Source organism: Sphaerodactylus townsendi, linkage group LG03 (assembly GCF_021028975.2).
Source record: "Sphaerodactylus townsendi isolate TG3544 linkage group LG03, MPM_Stown_v2.3, whole genome shotgun sequence".
In the NCBI taxonomy this organism is placed as follows: Eukaryota; Metazoa; Chordata; class Lepidosauria; order Squamata; family Sphaerodactylidae; genus Sphaerodactylus; species Sphaerodactylus townsendi.
Genome location: NC_059427.1, coordinates 177,984,944 through 178,010,777, shown reverse-complemented (window position 1 = coordinate 178,010,777; position 25,834 = coordinate 177,984,944). Strand labels below are relative to the sequence as shown.

The window sequence follows — 25,834 nt, the reverse complement described above, 5'->3', positions numbered from 1 at the left end:
GGGCTGCCTGAGCACTTTACGGCTGTCTCTTTAATTTCTCAACTGGGGGAAAGAGTGCAAAATGTGTGGCCGCTTCTGCGGGTGGAGAGTGGAGTTTTCGTGACTTATTTTTGGCAGCGAGGAGTAGGGCTGGTACTGAAGGAGGAAGAGGAGGTGAGTGGTTCTTGGGGTGTCCACTGGGGGGACTCAGTAGGGAGAAGAAGGATTAATAAGGGGGAGCTGGTCTTTGTGCGCGCGCAGGGGTCTGCAGTTGGCCATGCTGGCAGCGGCTGATGGGGAATTGTAGTCCATGAACATCTGGAGAGCCACAGGTTGCAGACCCCTGCTTAGAGGCATCAGTTCCTAGAGTTGCCAACTGTGGACTGGGAAATTCCTGGAGATTTGGTGTGTGCGCGCACGCATGTGTAGGCGGGGGCGGGCAAGGTTGGGGAGGGAAGGGACTTCAGTGGGGTGCAATGCCATAGAGTCCTCCCTCCAAACAGCCATTTCGTGTAGCCTGGATCTTGGCAGCCTGGAGGTTATTTGGCACTCTGGAATATCTCCAGAATGCCATTATACTACTGTTCTGCACCAGTAGCTGGAGGCTCTCTCAAACACAACACATTAAACAGTGTTTTCTAAAAATATGATTTCTAATAATAACCTTTCTTATTCCTTGTAGGTACAGTCACACGTCAGTGAGAAATCCAGAAGACTGTAATAGTTGTTTTTTTTTGCTAAATAAAGTTCAATAAATTAAATGTTTCCGTGTCCTGTGTCTTTAACATACAAAATAGTGAACTCAAATGTACATACTTCAGTAAATCAAATCCAAACTTTGTAGCTATGTGTCAATGTCCCCGTAGGTATGCATTTTCATAAGGCATTACAGCATTATTAACATTCAGGCATTATATCAGAATACTGCGGGGGCGGGGGGCAATTAACCACTGGTTAGGTTTAAATTTTACAAATACTTCTTCAAGCCCAGTTGGAGACCATTGTGGCGCCTCAGAGCTAACAGCAGGTCTTGGAGACTGATATTGTTAAGGTTGGGGGTGCTTTGGAAGTGCATTAGCACAGACTGCTATACCCCCGGGGAGCTTCAGTTATACCCTTTTCAAGAACTAAGTATTTGTCTGCCATGAGCTGGACTGTCTTTGTTTTAGAATGCTCTGCTTGGGTCCTGGTACCTGCCTACTTAACAGAACTAGATAGGCACTAGGACCCAAGCAAAGCATTTTAAAACAAGGACAGTCCAGCATGTGGCAGACAAATTTGCAATTCTACTCAGTTCTTTTTGTTGAAAAGGGGATCGTTTCAGCCTTGAAGAAGTATCAATGAAATTTAAATCTGACTGGCAGCTACGAAGTTACTTTATGAACCAAAAAGTATGACAGTCTTCTGGATTTCTCGCTGATTTGTGACTGCACCTCTAAGGAATAAGAAAGGTTATTATTAGAAACCTATACGTTGCTTAGAAAACATTCTTTAATATATTGAGTTCGAGAGAGCCTCTAGCTCAGGGGTGGGCAATTATTTTTTCCATGGGGCCGCATAAGAAACAGAAAATATTGTGGAGGGCTGGGCCAAAAGGCAGGGGGGCGAGGCGCTTTTGAAAGCCCCGCAGAAGCCGGCAGCCAAGGCAACCGGCTTCTGCGGGGCTTTCAAAGACGCTTCGCTCCCCAGCAAGGCAGGGGGGCCAGTCAGAGTCATCTGGCGGGCCGGATGTGGCCCGCAGGCCGTGTAATGCCCAGGTCTGCTCTAGCTACTGATCAGGAGTGGCATGAAGTCCTGTCTAGAGGTTGGCAACCCTGTCTGCGAATGAGGTGTAGTAGATGGGGGTGGGGGAATGCCACATTGCATTTCTGCCCTGCAGTTCATTCCAATGCACCCCCCCCCTCTCATGAGAGGAACCATGACAACATTTCTGGGTGGGGTGAGCAGAGGCTGACTTGTCAACAGAGAAGCAGGTAGGAGGGACCTTGTGGGAGATCAGTTTGTTGACTTGTTTGTTTGCTCAACCTGCTTTTGGAAAAATAACACTTAAACCATTGCTATACTCACTCGGTGTGGGAATCTTCTGTTCTACAACAGAGAAAGCATGTGCAGAGGTAGTTGTTGAGTTTGCCCGTTTTCAGGTTGTCTTCTACAGAATGCCATACTCTGATGAGCAAAGTTGACGTAGTGGCGTGTGGGGAGAGTGAAATAAGACATGGTTTCTAATTAATGGGACTGGGGAGTGTATGAAGGTTCTCGGGTGGGTGGGAAATGCACTTTTAAAAGAAAGAGAAATCAGTACGAGTACATAACATTGGTCAGTTCCACAAATGGCTGGCAAAGAATACTGGAACCCAACTTTTGGGAAAGGATTAGGGTACAGTGCTAAAGCTATGTTTTACTGTTGGGGCAAGATCCTAACTCACTTCCCTCCCCTTGGGTTTGGTAGCGTCAGAGTCATAAGGTGTAGTCGACCCACGCGGTCAGCATAAGAACGAGACGAGACGCGGAGATAACATCTGGTGGAGATCGCCAGCAGCGGGAGACCGGAGGTCCGTGTTCCCATGAAGTTCCCCGTCTGCCGGTTCCTGGCACCTTTTATTGTTATTCTATTGGGGCGCAGTAGGAGGGAGGACCGGGGGGAGTTCCGGGAGAGCGGGAGATCGGGAGATCATCATGTGATGCATGATCTCACCTGGCTACGTGCGGAGAGGAGCGTAAGCGTCTGAGCCTAATCCTCACCTGGGGGCAAGACCATTGTCCCTGCGCCCGGTGATTGAGCCAGGCAGTTCATGACCCGTGACTCATGGGGGGATGAGGAAAGCGGCGCGGTACCAGCAGAGGGTCCAATACATGCCCCAACGTTCTACCACGGTGCTGCTGGATCAGCAGTGCATTACTACAATAAGGTTATGTCCCTTTAAGGGCAGCTGACTTCCAAGTTTTCTCCACTCCGATCAGTTGTCCCTGCAGCCTTTGTGAATGTGATTGTCCAATGGCAGCAATGGTGTCTGAATTTCCTTTCCCTGAACTACACCATTCAGTGATCCTTTTATTGCATCTGGGTGCAAGTGTAGGACTACAGAGTATCAGCAGTGGTGCCTCTCTGCCTGGCCTGCTGCCCTCTCTAAGCCTCGGAACAAACTGCAGGCCTGTTCCTCTACTATCAACAGTCTTCTTAACTGCTCCATGTTGAAAATACGTGTATTTATTAGTATTTATTTCTTATTTCAGGTTTGTAAAATCCAGAGCCGTAGCAAGGGGGAACTGCACCTGGGGCTCGTGTGTGCCCTGCGCCCTCACCACGCCCCCACACCGGTGCAAGACGCTTCCCCGCCCCCTGGGCGCTACGCCACTGGTAAAATCCACAGTTCCCTGCTAATAAGGCTTCTCAAGGTGGCTGACTGTAGAACCAACTTTTACAACAACCCAGTCAAGTGATATTCAAATTTAATTGTAGGTTCACTAGCCAAGACATCTTAGAATGTTCTCAGGTTGTTTCCCCCCCCCCCTAAAGCAGCAAAAGAATGTAACAAGCACAAGTAGCAGATATATCTTGTTAATATCTTAAAACCAGCCAACCTAGCAATATCAGGGCAGTGTTAATAGACAGACAGGGAGAAGGCCGATGTGGTCCCAAGAACCTGCACAAAGCTGCCTGGTGCAGAATCGTGTCGTGGGTCCATATTGTCTACTCAGCCCGGCAGCCGCTCTCCAGGGTCTCAGGCTGCCTGGTCCTTTTAAACTGGAGATGCCGGGGGTTGAACCCGGGACCCCCTTCTGCGTGCCAAGCGGATGCCCTGCCACTGAGCCACAGTCTGAGGCTGAGCCCGAGGCTACCGTGATCAGGATGTCTGGGAAAATGGATGTTTTGACCTGAAGCCAGGGAGTGGGAGAGGTTTGGCGCCAGGTGGGTGGGTGCCGAGAGGGCCTTCAGCAGCTGGCACCCCACTGGCAAAAGCTGACTGCCCCGAGCACCTCAAATGATGGTAGAAGAAGAATCAGAGTCTCCAGAGAAGATTCTGATCTGACTGCTGCCCAGGTTGGAGCCAGAGGTCCTCGTCAGGTAGCTGGTAGTTGCTGAGCTAGGTGGGGGGTGTCTGTGTGTTGGTGGGTAGAGGGTGTGGCTGCCTGCATGCCTCATCAGAGAGGAAGGAGAGGCTGTCTGTAGGAAGAGGAAGAGGCTGAAAGATGGCTTGCGTTATCGGCCACTCCAAACAGGTGAAAGTCGCTCCCGAAGGGCTCTGAGCCTGTTGGCTCTCCTCATTGATCCTCGGCTTTCTCTTTCTCAAAGCAGAATGGGTGGATCAAGGCAGCCCGAAGGTGTTGGTCATAGGTTGGGGGTGGAATTTCGACAGCGGTTTCTTCACTGCATGTAACATTGGCCAATTATGTGTGTAAACGTTCATCATAACGTTTCCCCCACCCCGCCTTGACATTCTTCTGCTGTGCCTAATTCTGACGTAATTGCTCCTTTGCTGGCAAGAGATTTTGGTGCGGGGCTGCCCCAGAAATTCGAGGTCTGGTGCTTTTCTGTTTGTGGGTTGTAGTAGCTCCAGAAAGAAAACACTGGGTGAGCCACCTTGTGCGCAGCGGAAGCCCCGGGCTGGAAGCAAGTCGGAGGGGCGTGGTGGCAGCTGCAAGTCAGAGCAGAACTTTCGAGGCAGGGAGGGGCCGGCCCAGGAGGGTGCTGGGAGCCAGCTGATCCTGGGAGATGCGGAAGGCTGCAGTCATTCCGAGGTTTTCTTTTGGACAGGTGCAGCCGCCGCCGTTTGCATCCAGAGGACTGCCGGGGATGGGAAGATGCCCCTGGAGGTGAAGTGGCCCTTTCCTCGGGCGCCGAGTCTGCCCTGGAACTTGGCCAGCAGGCTGATCACGGGCTTGGTGGGTACCTACAGCTGCTTCTGGACCAGTGAGTACTTCTTGCCTTCTCAGGGGTGGGATTGAGAGGCACAGGGAGGGATCGCAAACCTGCTGTTTTCACTTGCTGCCTGTGGAAGGTGGGACGAGGCAAGAGACGGCATGCTTTGGGGAGCGCAGCGTGCGTGGAGGGATCTTTCTACCGCCTTGGTACAAGGAATATAGATATTAATTGGGAGCAGGTTATGTGGGAATTGGGAGCAGGTTACATGGGAAAAGACTGCAGCTGAACGGCAGGCCACCAGTTTTGCATGCAGAAAGCCCCAGGTTCAATCCCCGGCATGTCCAGTTAACGGGAGGAGATAGTCGGTGATGGGAAAGACCTCAGCCTGAGACTTTGGACAGCGGCTGCCAGTTTGAGGAGGCAGCACTGACTTTGATGGACCAAAGAGTCTGATTCAGTATGAGAAGAAGAAGAAGAAGAGTTTGGATTTATATCCCCCCTTTCTCTCCTTGTAGGAGACTCAAAGGAGCTGACAATCTCCTTGCCCTTCCCCCCTCACCACAAACACCCTGTGAGGTGGGTGGGGCTGAGAGAGCTCCGAGAAGCTGTGACTAGCCCAAGGTCACCCAGCTGGCATGTGTGGGAGTGCACAGGCTAATCTGAATTCCCCAGATAAGCCTCCACAGCTCAGGCGGCAGAGCTGGGAATCAAACCCGGTTCCTCCAGATTAGATACACGAGCTCTTAACCTCCTACGCCACTGCTGCTCCAGTTTCATGGGTTCTGTCCCCTCAGCCGTATCAGATGAGGAAAGGGTACCGGGCCGTTGGGAGAAGGCTGGGTGTATTCCAGGCCAGGAGGAGGGCATCTACTTCCTGGGTTAAAGTGCCTTGCCCTAGTCCACCCCACAGTGGGGTTGCACCCAGTGGTGGGATTCAGCAGGTTTGCACCACTTTGGCAGAACCGGTTGTTAAAATGGTGCTTGTAAAAACAACCAGTTGTTGAATTATTTGAATCCCACCACTGGTTGCATCTCACTGATGAATCAAAATCAGGCTTGCATGACTGTAGGTCGTTGGGGGACCAGGCATCTCCTCCTGGTTTTTCTCACTCCCTCCTTTCTGCCTTTCCCCAGGAAGATCGAATGCAGGGGGCTTGGAGGCTAAGCTATGAATCAGGATAGTTTCTCATGGGTCGCCATGTTGATCTGCAGCTGAAGAGCAAACTTTGAGTCTGGAAGCACCATGCAGAACAGCTAGATTTCCAGCTCTTGGACCTGACGTCCAAGAGCAGCAGTGGCGTAGGAGGGTAAGAGCTCGTGTATCTAATCTGGAGGAACCGGGTTTGATTCCCAGCTCTGCCGCCTGAGCTGTGGAGGCTTATCTGGGGAATTCAGATTAGCCTGTACACTCCCACACACGCCAGCTGGGTGACCTTGGGCTAGTCACAGCTTCTCGGAGCTCTCTCAGCCCCACCCACCTCACAGGGTGTTTGTTGTGAGGGGGGAAGGGCAAGGAGATTGTCAGCCCCTTTGAGTCTCCTGCAGGAGAGAAAGGGGGGATATAAATCCAAACTCTTCTTCTTCTTCTTCTGACAAGAATCAAGCTTTGATTCTTGAAAGGTTCTACTCTAAAAACCTTGTTGTTGTTCTTACTAAGGTTCTGTGAGTCAGGATGTGTCCCATGCTTGATCTCACGTCTCCCCTGATGTCCCCAAAGTGGTGGCCATCAGCACCTTTCCAAGTGCCCACCAAATGTTTTTAGAAAGCAGGTGTGGCCATATGGGGCTCCTACCCAGCAGAACTTCTGACTGGCCGTTGGAGGTCTGATTGGCTGTACAGATTAGAACGATGTTGTTTTGCTGGCAGCAGCCATCACAGTGTTGGTTTTATTCTTTCTCTTGCTCCTTATTCCCAACGTATTTTTATTAAAATTGCTCCCAGCCTGTGGAGCCCGTTCAGCCCTTTGGTTCAATGGGGATCTGCGGGTAAAGAAACAGGAGGGGCGACAGCTAGAGCACAGGTGGTTGAAATCCTGCTGCGGGTCTGACCAAACACTGGTTAGAGCCCATCTTTGGGCCTATCAGGTGACGGCAAAGGAGGCAGAATTTACTTCTCCATCATTGCATCCTCAAGTAAGAAGAAGAAGAAGAGTTGGATTTATACCCCTCCCCCCTTCTCTCCTATAGGAGACTCAAAGGGTCTTACAAACTCCTTTCCCTTCCCCCCTCACAACAAACACCCTCAGAGGTAGGTGGGGCTGAGAGAGCTCAGAAGAACGGTGACTAGCTCAAGGTCACCCAGCTGGCGTGTGTTGGAGTGTACAGGCTAATCTGAATTCCCCACAGCTCAGGTGACAAGAGCTGGGAATCAAACCCGGTTCCTCCAGATTACAGTACACTTGCTCTTAACCACTGCGCCACTGCTGCTCCAAGTAGTTGTCCAACAGAACTGTTCCGAGTGGTGAAGGCTTTCTATCCTCTAGTTGGGGGGCAGGGGCCAGGACACCCCGGAAATCTGTTGGGACACTTTTGCTGGGCACTTTCGGGATAAAGTTGTCTAGATCCACCGGGGACTGGATATCACCGTTGAGCAGTTTTCAGTGGGAGTGCCCAGAGGGCCGTCTGGTCATGTTGTGATGGATCAGTTTCAGTGGTTGTGGTCTGAGGATGTGAACATAAGAACATAAGAACTAGCCTGCTGGATCGGACCAGAGTCCATCTAGTCCAGCATTCTGCTACTCGCAGTGGCCCACCAGGTGCCTTTGGGAGCTCACATGCAGGATGTGAAAGCAATGGCCTTCTGTTGCTGCTGCTGCTGCTCCTGAGCACCTGGTCTGCTAAGGCATTTGCAATCTGAGATCAGGGAGGATCAAGATTGGTAGCCAAAGATTGACTTCTCCTCCATAAATCTGTCCAAGCCCCTTTTAAAGCTATCCAGGTTAGTGGCCATCACCACCTCCTGTGGCAGCATATTCCAAACACCAATCACACGTTGCGTGAAGAAGTGTTTCCTTTTATTAGTCCTAATTCTTCCCCCCAGCATTTTCAATGTATGCCCCCTGGTTCTAGTATTGTGAGAAAGAGAGAAAAATTTCTCTCTGTCCACATTTTCTACCCCATGCATAATTTTATAGACTTCAATCATATCCCCCCTCAGACGTCTCCTCTCCAAACTAAAGAGTCCCAAACGCTGCAGCCTCTCCTCATAAGGAAGGTGCTCCAGTCCCTCAATCATCCTCGTTGCCCTTCTCTGCACTTTTTCTATCTGTGGACAGGTTGCTCGCAGGGATGCGGCCTACCACTTGCCTCTTGGACCCGTGCTCACCTTGGCTGATTAGATCAAGCTGAGGGGGACTGGCTGAGTGGATCCAGGGTGTTGTCAATGCCTCATTGAGGGAGGGGGTGGTGCTGCTGGCTCTTAAGGAGGCAGTGGTTCGCCCCCTTCTGAAGAGGCACTCGCTGGATCCTACAGTTCTGGACACTTACCGCGCAGTTGCCAATGTCCCCTTTTTAGGGAAGGCCCTGGAGACAGTGGTGGCTACTCAACGCACCTGGAGGAAGCTGACTCTCTAGTCATAGGTGTCAAACTCGTGGACCTCCAGATGTTATGGACTACAGCTCCCATCATCCCCTGCCAGCATCATGCTGGCCAGGGATGATGGGAACTGTAGTCCATAACATCTGTTTGGCACCTGTGCTTTAGATCCATTTCAGGGAGGGTTTCAGTACAGAAACGGCCTTGGTCGCCCCAACGGATTACCTTTACCAGGAGAGGGACAGGGGGAATCCCTCCCTGTTAATTCTTCTGGACCTCTCAGCCGCTTTCGATACCACTGGCCATGGGATCCTCCTAGAGCGGCTCTGCGGGTTGAGTTTGGGGGGCACTGTTCTTCAGTGGTTCTCGTCCTTCCTTCGGGGCAGGCTCCAGAAAGTGGCAGAGGGGGTTTCCCGCTCCCAGTCCTGGGAACTTCACTGTGGGGTTCCCTGGGGCTCTATATGAAGCCCCTGGGGGAGGTTGTCAGGGAGTTTGGAGTTGGGGGCCATCACTATGCGGATGACACCCAGCTCTGCCTAGCGATTCCAGGAGAGTCAGGTGAGGCCCTCCAGGTGCTGGATACTTGCCTGGAAGCGGTGTTGAACTGGATGAGGACCAACAAATTGAGGCTGAATCCGGATAAGACGGAGGTGCTGTGGGTAGCAGGTCCTCAAGTCCAGGAGATCAGAGGGCACCCAGTGCTGGATGGAGCTGTGTTGCCCCTGAAGGACCGGGTGCGAGATCTGGGAGTGCTCTTGGATTCTGCCCTGTCCTGGGAATTACCGGTGGCAGTGGTGGCCAGGAGTGCCTGTCAGCACCTCCGGCTGGTTCGCCATCTTCGCCCTTATCTGGACAGAAGGGACCTGACCACAGTACTGCATGCCCTGGTCTCCTCCCATCTTGATTACTGCAGCGCGCTTTACATGGGGCTTCCCTTGAAGACCACACCGTCCTTCCTTACAGAGCTGTTGAGAGGATGGAAACAAAAGCCCAAAAGCTGGAGCTGGGGCAAAATGCGGCAATGAGGCTGCTGTTGGGTCAGCCTGGCCTGTTGCACATAACGCCGGCCTTGAAAGAACTGCACTGGCTCCATATTTGCTATCGGGCCCAATTTAAGGTATTGGCAATCGTATTTAATGCCCTAAATGGCTTGGGTCCCACCTGCCTAAAGGAGCGCCTACGCCCATATGAGCCAGCCCATGCACTAAGGTCAAGTGGGGAGGCCCTCCTGGTGATCCCTTCTGCTGCCGAGGTGAGGCAGGAGTGGACACGCGGGAGGGCTTTTTCTGTGGCAGGCCCCAAGCTGTGGAACAGCCTCCCTGCAGAAATTTGCCAGGTGCTGACACTTTGTGGATTTCGGTGCCTGGTTAAAACCTTCCTCTTTACTCAGGCCTTCACATGTGTGACCCCCCTCCGGGTCTCCCGTATTGAAGCCAGCTGAGGGGTGGGGGTATTTTTAATGGGTGTTTTTATTGACTGTTTTAATGGATGTTTTATGGTGGTTTTTAAGGTTTTATGTTTTTAGGATTGTAAAGTTTTAATGGGGCTTTTAACCCCAATATGTAAACCGTCCTGGGACTTTGGTGTAGGGCAGGGAATGAATGAATGAATGAATGAATGAATGAATAAATGAATGAACGAATGAATGAATGAATGAATGAATGAATGAATGAATGAAGAGACTCACTGATGTGCATTCATATGTGTGGCTCCTCTGGTAACCATTTTGTAGCTGCACCTGCCACCTCTTTTCAGAATTTCAAACGTGCCCACATGCTCAGAAAGGTTGGGGTATGACTGTCCTTAGTATGGTTGCCAGATCTTTCCTGGCCATCTGTGATGGGGGAGCGGGGGTGGGGTAGGGGCTTTGGGTTGCCAGCTCCAGGTTGAGAAACTACTGGAGCTTTGGGGGCGGAGCCTGAGGAGAACAGTGAGGGACTGTGCCAGAGTCCACCTCCCAAAGCATCCATTTTTTCCAGATCTCTGTAATCTGAAAATGAGCAGTAATTCCAGGAAATCCTCAGGTCCCACCGAGAGGCAGGTCTCTATGCTCTCTCTGTCTCTCAGCCCCCATATCTGCAATGGGGGGATAATCATCCTGTCCTTCCTTACAGAGCTGTTGAGAGGATGGGAACAAAATTATGTCTTTGAAGCACTTTGGACACTCAAGTTTTGACTGTTACTGACAGGCAGGCAGTGCGGGATTGGGCTGGCGGATCCCACCCGCCTGCCAAGAACTCCTTTCCCCCCACCTCTGTCTCTTGCTTCTCACCAACCTCTCTTCTCGCTGTCCTCAATTCAGGGTACATGAACCAGCTGAAAGTACATAACGAAGACGTCCTCTATGAGCTCATTGAAAAACGCCAGCCGGGCACCCCCCTCCTCACAGTCTGCAACCACCAGTCTTGCATGGACGACCCTCACCTCTGGGGTATGGCACTGAGAGGGAAGGGCAGATCTTGCTCCCATCTAGCTTCCTGGGGGCTGGTCTAATGGCCTCCTGGACGCTACAGGCCAAGGGGCCAGTGGGGATTTTTTGGCTCATTGGGGCTCACCTGTATAAGCTCGAGGAACGCTGAAAAAAACCCAGTCTGAATATGCTGCATTTTCCTGAGGTGGGTCTGGCGGATCTCGATTTGCCTGCTCTGTGTGCTCATGCGCATTTGTGTCTTCCACAGGTATACTGAAAGTGCGGCATGTCTGGAGCTTGCAGATGATGCGGTGGTGAGTGTGAGCAAGCGAGTGGAGGGGGGGGGGAGGCTGCCAGTCACCCACTGAGGACGGTGGATCCCCCACGGCCAGCAGGCAGTTTTCTCTGCAGGCCGGTGGGTAGGGGGCAAATGATGGGAAGAAGGGAGCAGGAGGGTCAGCAGCATCTCAATACACTGACTGAACTCATGCCCCTAGAAGGGACATCAGCACAACACGGGGATTGCTTAGGCATTTGGGCACAACTCTGTGTTAAACCATAAAGTCTTGGCCCAAATGCCAGAGTGTCCCTGGTGATGTACTGCTGTCATTTCCTGTGCATTCAGAAGTGCCATTAGTTGACATTGCTGGCGAGGGCCCCCATAGTATGTAAACCACACACACACACCCCATCACCAGTTGTCTGGTAACCCTGATGGTGATGGAAAGTGCCATTAAGTCCTGAGAATTGGGTGAGGCAGATACACAATGTATTTCTGTGGTGAGGAAACTTGCTCAAGCCATCTTCTAGCTTCTTACATGAGACGTGGTGGTGGAAAGTGCCGTCAAGTCACAGCTGACTTACAGCAACCCCACATGGTTTTCAAGGCAAGAGACATTCAGAGGTGTTTTGCCATTGCCTGCCTCTGCGGAGCGGCCTTGTGCTTCCTTGGTGGTCTCCCGTCCAAATAGTAACCAGAGTTGACTATGCTTAGCTTCCGAGATCTGATGAGAGGGGTCTTGCCTGAGTATCCAGGTGCAGGCCAGAGATGTTCAGAGGTATTTTGCCATTGCCTGCCTCTGCGGAGCGGCCTTGTGCTTCCTTGGTGGTCTCCCGTCCAAATAGTAACCAGAGTTGACTATGCTTAGCTTCCGAGATCTGATGAGAGGGGTCTTGCCTGAGTATCCAGGTGCAGGCCAGAGATGTTCAGAGGTATTTTGCCATTGCCTGCCTCTGCGGAGCGGCCTTGTGCTTCCTTGGTGGTCTCCCGTCCAAATAGTAACCAGAGTTGACTATGCTTAGCTTCCGAGATCTGATGAGAGGGGTCTTGCCTGAGTATCCAGGTGCAGGCCAGAGATGTTCAGAGGTATTTTGCCATTGCCTGCCTCTGCGGAGTGGCCTTGTGCTTCCTTGGTGGTCTCCCAATCCAAATAGTAACCAGGGTTGACTATGCTTAGCTTCCGAGATCTGATGAGAGGCGTCTTGCCTGAGTATCCAGGTGCAGGCCAGAGATGTTCAGAAGTATTTTGCCATTGCCTGCCTCTGCGGAGTGGCCTTGTGCTTCCTTGGTGGTCTCCCAATCCAAATAGTAACCAGGGTTGACTATGCTTAGCTTCTGAGATCTGATGAGAGGCGTCTTGCCTGAGTATCCAGGTGCAGGCCAGAGATGTTCAGAAGTATTTTTGCCATTGCCTGCCTCTGCGGAGTGGCCTTGTGCTTCCTTGGTGGTCTCCCAATCCAAATAGTAACCAGGGTTGACTATGCTTAGCTTCTGAGATCTGATGAGAGGCGTCTTGCCTGAGTATCCAGGTGCAGGCCAGAGATGTTCAGAAGTATTTTGCCATTGCCTGCCTCTGCGGAGTGGCCTTGTGCTTCCTTGGTGGTCTCCCATCCAAATAGTAACCAGGGTTGACTATGCTTAGCTTCTGAGATCAGGCTAGACCGGGCCATCCAGGTCAGGGCACCTGGGAACCCTGCTAGTGGCTAATCCCCAAGAGGAAGAGAAGTTTTTTTTATTTATTTGTTATTTTTTCGTCCTGAGATACTTGGTCCCTGAGGAACTGTCTCTCTCATTCTCTTTGGGCTCCCCATGGGTTTCAGGAAGATAAGAAGATTCTTATTCCCCTTTTTCTCCTGTAAGGAGGCTCAAAGGGGCTGACAATCTCCTTTCCCTTCCCCCCTCACAACAAACACCCTGTGAGGTAGGTGGGGCTGAGAGCTCCGAAGAACTGTGACTAGCCCAAGGTCACACAGTTGCCATGCATTGGAATGCACAGACTAATCTAGTTCCCCAGATAAGCCTCCACAGTTCAAGTGGCAGAGTGGGGAATCAAACCTTGTACTCTCAGGTTAGAGCGCACCAGCTCTTAACCACTACGCCAGTGCTGCTCCTGGAAGCAGAATTGGAATCCAGATCCTGGATATTCAGCCATTCTGAAATAGAAACTATATTGTGATGTGGTTTTAACCCTCTCTCTGCTCTCCCAGGACCCCAACAGCTGCTGACATCTGTTTCACCAAGGAGCTGCATTCACGTTTCTTTAGCCTCGGGCGGTGTGTTCCTGTCTGTCGTGGTAAGTTTGTGCTTCAACTGGATGGGAAAGGGCAGCAGAGGGGTGGATCTGTTAGGATACAAAATAAGGTGGCTTATTAACTATAGCAGAACGTCTGTGTTCCAGAGAGGTGTCTGAAGAGCTGAGTTAGATGGAGAAAGTGAGAAATGAAAGTCTAGGACCGTGGTGGCGAACCTTTGGCACTCCAGATGTTATGTACTACAATTCCCATCAGCCCCTGTCAGCATGGCCAATTGTAGGGGCTGATGGGAATTGTAGTCCATAACATCTGGAGTGCCAAAGGTTTGCCACCACTGGTCTAGGACTACAAGGCAAATGGAAACCCTTCTAGGTCTGGGTGGCAGAGACCTGAGGCTTCGCAAGGAATTGTTGGTCTGGTGGTAGAGAGGGCTGTTGAATTGCAGCTCACTCCATGCAACTGTACAAGGTTTTCAAGGCAAGAGGTGAACAGAAGCGGTTTGCTGTTCCCTGCCTCTCTGCAGCAACCCTTGACTTCCTTGGGGATCTCCCCTCCAAGTAAAATAAAATACCAAACGTCCGTGGGATTCGCACATCACAGGCCTTGGAAGCAGCGCAAAGCCTATCATCTTGCAGGTCTTGCCAAGCTCTTCATACAAACCAGAAAACTCACTGAGGGCAGTTCAGTTGCACCAGACTATTTTGTCTTTCCCATTGAAACCAGCACTTCTTAAAACTGTGACTGCACTGCGTCCTAAGCTTTTGGTGGCAGCAATGGAAATGGGAAGGCCCAGACCGGTCCTAAATGGGAGTGATGGTGACCCATGTTCAGGGTGACTGGCTGTTTTGCAAATGAAAAGGGGGCATCTGAGCAGGTTAGCAGAAATATGGCATTTGTTCCGTTTCACTGTTTAGAAATTCTTTTCCTCTGAGCTGTGCGAAGGAGTATTGAGAGAGTCACTCCTGCATCCTATGAGGGTTTCTGAACCAAACAATTTTAAATGTTTTCCCAGTGCAAAACTGTACAGCAGCAGAGTTCTCCAGGATTTATCAATTTCGACCTGCAAGAGTGGAAATGTCCTCATTGTATCACAGCAATACAAACTATGGAACATATATTGCTTGACTGCCCCAAATACGAGGGATCTAGGACCAGACTCTTTGCTCTTTGTCCTGTAATCTTTAATGAATACTCTGTTGTGGGGAAGATTACGTTTCTACTAAATAATTCTGCCTCCGAGATTTTAACTTTTGTAGCTAGGTTCCTTATAGAAACTTTGAAATGATTACCTGCGATGGTTCCCATGTATGGGATACTTGTTTGGACAATGTTGGCTGTTATATGGATTCTATGCCTAATAAAGGTTTATCTATCTATCTATCTATCTATCTATCTATCTATCTATCTATCTATCTATCTATCTATCTATCTATCTATCTATCTATCTATCTATCTATCTATCTATCTATCTATCTATCTATCTATCTATCTATCTATCTATCTATCTATCTATCTATCTATCTATCTATCTATCTATCTATCTATCTAAGATTTATCAATTAAAGGTGATTTACAATCTTTGTAATACTAAAGTGTTGGTTCTCTGATCTATTCACCAGCCAACCAGGCAGAACACCTGTAGAAATTTTTATCTTTGACTGAAGAAAGAAAATACTCTTTTTTTACTTGAGTACGACAGAAAAAGGGTGAAGATAAATGCTGAAATTATCAATGTTGCTAGCATTGCTCAATCATATTATAGCCCATAACAGTTTTAAAAGCAAATCAGCTTTTGTCTCACGGCTTTTGGGGAGTACCAAAAATCCCAGATTATCTGCTCTGGTATTCTTCTGAGACTTCCACCCTCAGAAACCTGATTTGCTTGTCACAGGAGTACATACTTGTAGAAAAAATAGTCATCTTCCCCTAAATCTGATCTGTTATAATCATGCGATCATATTTAGATAACTGAGTGGTTCCTAACTAAAGATGAGATCATCCATGTCAGCCAGTCATTAGCTGTATATCTGTCACATCTGATATAGCGAGATAAGAAGGCCAATCTCAATTCTTAACCTCTACTAAAAAGCAATTGATCTAACTTTTTTGTAACAGTTTCACTTAACTGTTCAAAATGAAAGCAGTTCTAAGCAAACGAAGTTCATTGATAAGCGATATCAGTGCTATTGCTACAAAGGGAATGAGCAGTTTAAAACTATGATTGGGCTATGATTAGCAAGACACCATAGGGCGGAGATGCTTTCCCTGTGTGTGGGATGAGTCTGTCATAAACTCCATAAATTCCTGACGTAGGTGATGGCGTCTACCAGAGAGGCATGGACTACATACTGGAGAAACTCAACCATGGGGACTGGGTCCACGTGTTTCCAGAAGGTAGTGATACTTGGGAGCAGCCTTGTCTGCGTGGTGGGGTGGAAGAAAACGAGAGCTTTGGGCAAGATGATGTGTGTGCAGCTGTTCTGCAGAGGCAGCCGTCAGCTTAGCGACCGGTTTGATTGCCATTCCTCGCCATCCTCACTCTTCTCTGTCTTACCTTTCTAGGCAAAGTTAACATGACTCAGGAGTTCATGCGTTTCAAATGGGGTAAGTACCTTTTGAGTATGAAAACCACTTCCTGAAACTATCTGGTCCTTCCCAATTTCTTTTCCCGGTTTCTTTTTCCAGGTATTGGGCGTCTCCTGGCTGAATGCCGTCTGCACCCCATTATCCTGCCGCTTTGGCATGTAGGTGAGACCCAAATCTGGGGAGAGGAGAGCAGGGTTTGGGGAGGGTGGGGGCACTGGAAGGGATACAATGCCACAGAGTCCACCTTCCAAAGTGGCCATTGTCCCCAGATGAACTGATGTTCTCTGCCACCTGGAGATCAGTTGTAATAACAGGAGATTTTCAACTGCCACCTGGCAACATTGAGGCGAATGCCAGAATTAGAGGGCCTGAAAGGAAGGGGATATTCAATGACCCCAGGCCTTAAAGGAGATGGGTGAATCAGTGGAGAGTTTCAAAGAAGCTTCCATCTGATAGAACTGCTGAGATAGGACCAGAGTATGCAGAAGCAGCGGGGAAGGCTCTGTGCGCACTGGAGCCGCCCTTCACTCCCGCCGAACCCCCTCGGCGCAAGACCACAGGGGCGTGTGCCCCAGTGCAATGCGCACCCCCCCCCCCGTCCCCTTGGAGCTACACCTCTGGACAGGACTCACGTGGTCAACCTGAGCCAGAATCCCTCGGAAGTTCAGCCTAGAAATGTGTTCCTCCACAAGGTGCCATAAGATCCCTGGGACCATGAATGTCCTTCTCTTGGTTTTGTTTTCCCCGTCAAGATTCCTTCTTCCGGAGGTTCTTGCCCAAATTCCCCCTTCTGGCCAGCTACTCAGGAGACACAGGAATCCCGCCTCACCACAAATTTGGTCTTTGGGGTCCGCATCTTCACTAGTGCCAGAATCAGCGCTGACTGAGATTTTCTGCCTGTTTCCCTAGGAATGAACGACGTGCTTCCTAACGTGCCCCCTTACGTGCCTCGCACTGGGCAGGTAAGCATCCAAGACGGAGCCAGCAGTGGGTTTTCTGGAAAAAGAAAAGGAGTCACTGGAGTCTAGCAGGGATAGAGGGGGTTTGGAGAAGACAAGGAAAGAGATTCCTGCACCTCACTGTTTGCTGCTTCTTCGTTACAGAAAATCACAGTGCTCATTGGGAAGCCGTTCAGCGTTCGGCCCTTACTGGAGCGATTGCGTGCCGAGAACAAATCCACCGTGAGTACGGGGGGAAACTCCGGAGGGGGTTGTAATGGATTTTTCTAATCTGTACCCACTTCTGTAGAAACTTGCTGACAGGTTCTGTTGGCCTCGCTGCAACAACCAGACTCACAGGTGCAGAAATGGGTTGCTTGAACTGGGTCAGAGTTCACAGCCACCAGCAGTCCTTTGCTGGAACTAAGTTTCAACACAACATTTCTGGGTTCATGCACCTTCCCCTCTAGCCCCCTCCCTGGAGATCCCAGCAGAATGGAGTGATGAGTGTTCCCGAGCAAAGCGGAGTCTTCAGGGCCACACCAGAGGCAAGGCAGGTGCAGACAAGCCAGAGAGTGAGAGAGTTATTCGGCTCTGAGGCTTGGCTTCAGGGAAGCTGCCGCTCGGGCAGGGTGTCTCTATGATTTTCTTAAAAGGGCAATGCTCCAAAGATTGCTTAAGCAAGGATACCCCAAAAGCAGGTGAATGCTCTGTCTGGCGTTTCCTTGCTTGAAAGCAAGGAAATGTCAGAGCAGCCAAGGGCTGGGGCTGCTGTGGGGATCCAGGAGGCGGCGGGGAGGGGAGGATCCGGTGGGGAGCGGGCACCCTGCCCCCGCCTGCTTTGGAGTTATCACCCTAGACTTATACACTAGTCAATATGTTTTCCCAGTTTTTGGTGGTAAAATTAGGTGCCTCGACTTATACACGGGTCGACTTATTCACGAGTATATATGGGTAAGTCCAATTCACTTCATTTGGTTTGGACAGCAGATTAAAATTTGTGGTAGGCAAGGGGTTTCCAACCTTTTTGAGTCTACAAGGTACCCTTTGGAATTCTGATATAGTGTGGTGGGAACAGCCACAAAATGGCTGTTACAGGAGGTGGACTCAATCACAAAACGGCTGCCACAGGTTACCTGAAGTCACCCAGTGACGTAGGCAAAGCAACCTTTTCAAAAATCTGCAAAGCTGCCCGGGCAAAATCTTTGCCTGGTCCTGCTCACTTGCTAGAAGCATTTGGCAGGAGCCAAGAAAATGTTAGCGGGAGCAAAGACGCTTATGGGGCACCCCTGGGTCTTATTAAAATAAATTCTGTACTTCTTAATAGGCAAGGAATCAGTCAATGGACTGTTATCAGGAATAAACAGAGAGAATCTGTAAATGAAAAACGTCGGCGAACAACTAAAGATCTGCGTAAAGGCAGGCCAGATCTAAGAACCTGTATTTAGGGAGAGGCCGAGACAAGAGTTGACTTACCGAGCGTAAAGCCTCCTGCCCCAGACTCCAATCACAGAACACTAATTAATTCTCCCAAGAACAAAGACTGAGAAGTGTTGTAGCAAGCATCTTTCTTTTTCTCTTTTGCCATTGATTCGCTGCTGATTTATGGCGACCCTGAAGGGTTTTCAAGGCAAGAGACTTTTGTAGGTCCTTCGCCCTTGCCTGCCTCTGCCGAGCAACCCTGGACTTCACGGGTGGTCTCCCCTCCAAGTACTAACCAGAACTTGACCCTGCTTAGTTTCTGAGATCTGATAAGATTGGATTGGGCTCTCCAGGTCAGTGTAGCAAACAGTTTGAGAGCTTGCAGCTGAAAATAATAAAATTCTTTACTATCACTTTTCTATCTTTGAAGTGAAAATGATTGGCGCTATATCAGTGTGACTTCTGCTACTCAGTGCAGATGATGTTGTCCTTCGAACTAGACCAGTGATGGCGAACCTTTTTGAGACCGAGTGCCCAAATTGCAACCCACACCCCGCTTATTTACTTTTCCAGCGCCCAGACGGGCACTTAACCTGAATGCTGAGGGTTTAGTTTAGAAAAAACCAGTTGAGTTGGCTCACACTTCCTCTGCCCCACCCGCCGAAAGCAGGGGCCAGCCTGCTGTAGCCTCCAGCAAGTCCTCGGGCGACCGCTTCTGTGCCTCTAGCACCTCTTCTGCCTTCCTCTGCACCGGGCACTTCGCTGGCAACAGCCACCTGGAGCACAGGCACCAGTTCGCCAGCCAAGTCCTCCCTGCTCACCGCGAGTGCACGCAGTGCTCAGTGGCGAGGCCAGCTTCCAGATGTGTGTGTAAAAGTGGATTTTCCTCCTCATCACATGACCTAACTCTGTGTGGTGTCCACAGAGAGGGCGCCGAGTGCCACCTCTGGCACCCGTGCCATAGGTTCGCCATCACTGAACTAGACCTTTGGTTGGTCTGTGTAGATTGGAGCTATCTCTAATTGTTTTTAATATTACATGAAATATAAGGGGAGAGCTTGTTAATCCCTGAACAGCTCCAAGAAATTTATGAAGCTGAATTAGACAACTCTTCCTTTCAGGATACCATATATCTATTCTGTCTCTTGGCACAGTATTTTAACTTGAGTGCTTCCTAACTGACTTTGCCATTTCATCTACCAGGTCGTTACACTGACAGGAGTAATGAAAACTGAACTGAGGTTCATGGGTTAATGCGCACACTTTTGACTGCATCCCATAATGCCCAACAGGGCTCTTCATGCCGTTCTAGAGCCTTGCCAATGGGACAGAACCATAACATCTGGAGAACAGGGAATAAAAATGAACTAGAAAGACAGGATAGGGCCCCAGCAAAATAAAGGATTTGGTGTGTTGTTACAGAGCAATGTGGGGCCTACTCTCTGTGCTGGCCTCTCCCCAAATTCCCTGAAATTTGGGGCTCTTCACTTTTTAAAGAAGTGGGAGTGGAGGATAAAAAGGAGTTGACAGGTTAAAAAAAACCCCTCAAGCCATTTATCCCGTGTCAGATCATGGAAGCTAAGCGGGGGTCAGCTGTGGTTAGTATTTGGATGGGAGATCACCAAGGAAGTCCAGAGTTGCTACGCAAAGGCAAGCAATGACAAACCATTTCTGCAGAGGCGTAGCTGGGCCAAACTGCACCCGGTGTGCAGTCTATATTTGCGAACGGAGGAGGTCAGCGCCAATGAGACCCCCTCCCACACCGGCGGCTGGAAATCCCCAACCTCCCCCTCACGGTCCAGCCAGAGGATCTCCGTCTTCGATGGATTCAGTTTCAACTATGCAATCACAGGCAATGGTAAACCACCTCTGTTGGTCTCTTGGCTCGAAAACTCTGTGGGGTTGCCATAGGTCAGCTGTGGCTTCATGGCACTTTCCAACACCAAGATCTGAGTCCTAAGAGGAAGGTATGGGACTAGGGCAGTGATGGCGAACCTTTTCGAGACCGAGTGCCCAAACTGCAACCCAAAACCCACTTATTTATCGCAAAGTGCCAACACAGCAATTTAACCTGAATACTGAGGTTTTAGTTGGCTCAGAGGCGTGTGTTACTCGGGAGTAAGCTTGGTGGTAGTCGGTGGCTTGGCTTTGAAGCAACCATGCAACTCTCCCAACGGATGAATCAAGACCCTAGGAGGGTTTGCTCAGAAGCCAGCCCCATTGCCAGCAACCGAGCTTACTCCCAGGTAAAGGATCGCGCTTTAGTTCTTTGCATGAAAATCAGTGGGGTTTAACAGCGTTTAGCAGGGTTACCTACACTGCTTCCCCAAAACTAGGTCTTAGGTTTAATGCTAATAATCGAGCCCAGTGGCCCAGGCCAGCCTGGATGTGTGTGTGGGGGGGGCACTCTGTTTTCGCGTGCCCACAGGGAGGGCTCTGAGTGCCACCTCTGGCACCCGTGCCATAGGTTCGCCACCACTGGACTAGGGGAAGTTGGCTGTGTTCAGACTTTGTCTACCCATTGCCATTGCAAACTGGTCGGCCCAAAAGTCCTATTCATGTGTCAGTCTGCCTTGGGCTTCAGGGTCCAGCACAGATGAAAGGGCCTTGCACTGAATCAGATCCCTGGTCCATCCAAGTCAGTATTGCCTATCAGACTGGCAGCGGTCTCCACAGATGACAACCAACGGAGGGAAGGGAGAATAAGACACAAAAAAGATGACCAAGGTGAGGTGAAGACAGGGTTGCCAGCTCCGGGTTTGGAAATACCTGCAGATTTTTGGGGTGGAGCCTGAGGAGGGCGGGGCTCTGGGAGGGACATAAGAACATAAGAACAAGCCAGCTGGATCAGACCAGAGTCCATCTAGTCCAGCTCTCTGCTACTCGCAGTGGCCCACCAGGTGCCTTTGGGAGCTCACATGTAGGCCCCCCACGTTGTGAACGCTAATGGCCTTCTGCTGCTGCCTGCCCTGCCAGCAACTCTCCTGGTCTGCTAAGCGCATTTGCAAACTCTCAGATCAGTGGCGTAGGAGATCAAGAGCTTGTGCAGCCAATCTGGAGGAACCCACTTCTCCTCCATAAATCTGTCCAGTTCCTTTAAAGCTATCCAGGTTAGTGGCTTATCACCACCTCCTGTGGCATTCAGATTAGCCAACACCCACCCACACGCTAGAAGAAGAAGTAAGCCTTTTATTAATTCCCTAATTCTTCCCCCCAGCATTTTCAATGTATTCCCCCTGGTTCTAGTATTGTGAGAAAGAGAGAAAAATTTCTCTCTGTCAACATCAGGGGGAATCACACCAAACAGTCCATCTTCCAAAGCAGCCATTTTCTCCAACTAAACTGGTCTCTGTTGCCTGGGGAAGTCCCCGTGGGCCCCACGTTGGGAACCCTGGTCTACTCAGACTGCCAGCAACTCTCCAGGTTCTGGGCAGAAAACTTTCACATCTACTTGCTGCTGATCCTTTTAATTGGGGATGCTGAGGACTAAACCTGGGACCTTCTGTATGCCTATCAGATGCTCTGTCACTGAGCCACAGCACCCCAAATGGCTCCACAGGGTCTCAGGCAGAGGTATTTCACCTCACCTGCTGCCTGGCCCTTTTAACGGCACGTGCCAGGGACTGAGCCAGAGGCCTCCTCCGTGCCAAGCGTATGCTTTCCTCTGGAAATTTAAATTTTGTGATTTGACATTTTGGTTCTGTGTTGCTTTTTTAATGCTCAGTATTTTATTAGTATTGCAGTATTCATATTCTAAGCTGCCTTGAGCCCTGTAAGGAAAAAAGGTGCTTAATCTATATATATATAACTACCAACAACAAATGGTCTGTCCCTCACACACAACTCCCCACCAACTCAACCATCTCTTCTCTCCCACTGCAAACAACTAACTCTGCAACTACTCCACCACCTGCTCTCTCCCATTGCGTCTACCTCACATGTTCATACTCCTGTTTGTGGCTCTCAAACACTGTTGGCCAGCCTTCTCTACACCAGCTGCCCAAATTGCAAGACAAACCCCACTTATTTTTCGCAACAGACCAATTTGGCAATTCCTCCTGCTTACTGACATTTATGCTATGAGGATTTCAACTCTACCCCAACTCTACCATCCCTTCTCTCCAAATTCACATACCTAAGCTGCATATACTCCTCTTCCTTGCTCTACAGCACTGTTGGCCAGCCTTCTCAAGACCGACTGCCCAAATTGCAAGACAAAACCCACTTATTTATCGTTACATTCCACCATGCCAACTCCACCTGATTACTGAGGTTTCTGTTTAGAAAACGCAGATTCCTCTGAGGTGTGCCTTCCTCAGGGGTACATCTGGTGAACCACCTGTGCAGCACTTACACTGTATGATGTGCAAGCCAATGAGGATTTCCTCAGACACAACCCCCCCCCTTCCCATCCACTGCTCTTACTCCCAGCCACAGGCCTGTGCGCACACCAGCTTTGCACGCCAGCCTACACTCCAAACGCCACCCCTAACACCTGCACCATGGGTTACCCACCACTGCTCTAAGGGGCCATGCACAGCTTCTAACCACACACTTTACCTACACTTCTCTAACTGTACCAACCAACACCCATGTACCCATGACGGCCTCTTCGACATCCTCAACTCACTGCTACAACACCCTACTACCCACAACACACCCCTATACACACTCATGCCCTCCCACAAACCCTCCTTTGCCTCCTTCTGCTATGGGAAGTACAACCACACCACCTCAGTAACAGAAGACCAATTCCTCCGAAAATTCCCAACCATTCTATAGTGCTCTTTGCTGAGAGTGCTTAAATAGAAGGCATCCCCCAAAAGTAAGACCTGGCCCAGGTTAAACACCTTTTTCTTGGCGCTCCCTGGTGAAGGACATGCAGCTGCCTGTGTGTAACTGTCACTTTTAGAATGTTCGTGCTGCTTAGAATGTTCACTCAGATGGCCAGATATGAGCAGTGAAAACAGTACATAGGCAGTAACTCGAGTGGAAGTGAAACACATACACACACATACACACAAGGGAGAGGGAAAGGAGGGAGAGGGAGGGGTGGCATGCAAGGAAAGAGAGGGAGGGAGAGGAAAGGGACGGAGGGAAAGGCATGCAAGGGAAGAAAAGTGAGAGAGGGGAGACAGTGAGGGGTGGCATGCAAGGGAGGGGAGGCAGGAAGCCCAGCATCTTGATATGTCCCACCCACCCTCGCAGAGGGAAAGGGAAGGGAGGGAGGGGGAGGGGTGGCATGCAAGGGAAGAGAAGTGAGGGAGGGAGGAGAGTGAGAGGCGACATGCAAGGGACGGGAGGGAGGGGCCAGGCACGCTAGATTCCCTGAAGCTACGGTTCCAATTAATAGAACCACATTACTCAGGAGTAAGCTCGGTACAGCAACCGTGACATACTTTGAATGGCTGCATCACGCCCCTCAGAGGGTTTCCTCAGAAGCGACACCCATTGCCACCAACCAAACTTACTCCCAGGTAAAGGATCATGACCAGCCAGCCTAGATGTGTGGGAGGGGTGCCTTTCCATTCCCCCCCCCCAGGGAATGCGGGCACACACATCAATGACATCACACAGTATCAGGCTGCGTGTTTGCATGAGCACGTACTGCAATTCATTTGCTGCTACTGTTCCTTTCCCATTTCACCACAATAAGCCACAGCAACGCGTGGCCGGGCCCCGCTAGTATATATAAAAATCTATCAGTTCGTTTTTCTGCTGACAGGTAATCTCCCAAACTACTGGACCGATTGCTTTGAAATTTTCACACAACGTCGCATTCACGTGCGGCCAGGTTTCCATACTGTTTCCACACCTCCTGTTGTGTACATGTCACAACTGTGCCAGTTATTGTGTACATGCCACACTTGTGACAGTTGGAACCACAGTTCTGTTCCGCAACAGCGCCATCTGCTGGCCATCAAAGCAACACCCTCTGATACAAGGGAACCAACCATGCCTTCCTTGAAAACCACTGCCTTATGGAGTGAAAGGGATGGGGCGGGCTATCTGCACATGGCCCACCCACCCTAGCGGAGGAAGGGGAAGGTGAGGGAGGGTCCAGGGGTTTGCTAGACCAAACGCTCTGAAAATAAAACATAGCGCATCTTTGGGAGCAAAAATTAATATAAGACACTGTCTTATTTTCGGGGAAACACGGTAGTATGGTTAGTTGAGGGGCAGCAGTTGAGAAAACTGTGCTTCTGCATTAGAATAGAGTCCCAAACTATGAGAATTAGCATTCGTTTTTACACGCTGCCTTCGTCAAAACCATTATTTTGTGCCTGATTGAACTTGGTACTGTGATACAAGAGCATTTATAGTTAATTGGACAGCTATCATCAAACTTTCAAACAGATGTGAGAGCTCTAGGTAAATACTAGGTCCCAGGTGGAGTATTCTACAAGAAAGAACGTCCAACATGTTGAGTTCTGCGGTGGAGGAATATACAACCCTACTAACATCTTTTTCTGAGACAGCCTACGGACAGCTGTGAACTGGAGATGGAGCAGAATTTCTGGAGTCTGCCGCCTGCATCCCTGGTTAGACATCGAGCAAGCACTATGGCGAAGAGCCTAAAGGTCTGGCGCAAGTCTCAGAACCCTGCTGACCGCGAGTCCTCCTTTTTTCAGGTGGAGATGCGCAAGGCATTGACGGATTTCATCCAGGAGGAGATCCAGGCGCTGAAAGACCAGGCCGAGCGGCTTCATCAGGCCTTCAAACTCCAGAGCTAGTGACGGGGCTGGGATGAGCGTTGGGGGCCCTCCCACCGATGCATGGATTGCTCATTCTCGGGACGTGATCGCAAGTGGTCTGTGCACGGGATCCTTCTCCCCTTAGTCTTTGAGTGGAACCTCCCCACTCTGCCACCTGTCACCCACACCTGGCAACCCGTGGACTGGCATTGCATGCAAGGGCTGGGATGCACCTTCTGGATCTCCCCCCACCCACCCACCCACCCACCTAATCTCTCTTTGTGCCTCTCCATCTCGGGGAACTCAGGACAGCTCCTTCGGCATTCTTTGTTGCCAGAGATCAGCAGTGCGGAAGGGGGCCTCATGTTCTCAGGTGTTAATGAAGCATACAGACAAGCAGGAGTAGGAAGTTTGAGGGGGGGAGGGCAAATTAAGGCTTTCCTTCGCTCCTTGCTGTGACCCCCCCCCCCCCTTGCCCTGGCTGCCTTTGCTTTGTGGCTGCTTGGAGGATCGACGGGCTGCTGCTAGCGTCCCTCCGTGGGAGAAGATTGGGGCAGAGGTGGTTTTTATACTTCATGTCTTTTTCCAGTAAATAATTCCAAACCATCCTGCAGCCTCTGCTGGTCTTTGTGGGAGTGGGGCAGAGGTGGCGGTGAAGGCATGAACTTGTGAGCAGACAGGCAAGGTCAGCAAGACACCTCTGTTTTCAGACCCTGCAAAGAAGAAGAAGAAGAAGAAGAAGAAGAAGAGCTTGGATTTATATCCCCCCTTTCTCTCCTGCAGGAGACTCAAAGGGGCTGACAATCTCCTTGCCCTTCCCCCCTCACAACAAACACCCTGTGAGGTGGGTGGGGCTGAGAGAGCTCCGAGAAGC

The 25,834-nt window shown here is 50.3% G+C and overlaps 1 protein-coding gene across 3 annotated transcripts; it reads left to right on the top strand.

Moving 5' to 3' along the window:
• TAFAZZIN (tafazzin, phospholipid-lysophospholipid transacylase) lies at window positions 1-25,566 on the top strand. 3 transcript variants are annotated; one of them, XM_048491590.1, is made up of 11 exons: window positions 1-153; window positions 4,736-4,891; window positions 10,680-10,808; window positions 11,056-11,101; window positions 13,275-13,360; window positions 15,633-15,713; window positions 15,882-15,923; window positions 16,005-16,067; window positions 16,815-16,867; window positions 17,009-17,086; window positions 24,898-25,566. In XM_048491590.1, the coding sequence occupies exons 2-11, from the start codon at window positions 4,783-4,785 to the stop codon at window positions 24,997-24,999; spliced, it is 789 nt and encodes a 262-aa protein (XP_048347547.1). In that variant the 5' UTR covers window positions 1-153; window positions 4,736-4,782; the 3' UTR covers window positions 25,000-25,566. The 3 variants fall into 3 exon arrangements, with proteins under 3 accessions (XP_048347547.1, XP_048347548.1, XP_048347549.1); XM_048491591.1 differs by lacking the exon at window positions 1-153 and adding an exon at window positions 3,283-3,337; XM_048491592.1 differs by lacking the exon at window positions 1-153 and adding an exon at window positions 3,300-3,435.
• The last annotated feature ends 268 nt before the right edge of the window (window positions 25,567-25,834 follow it).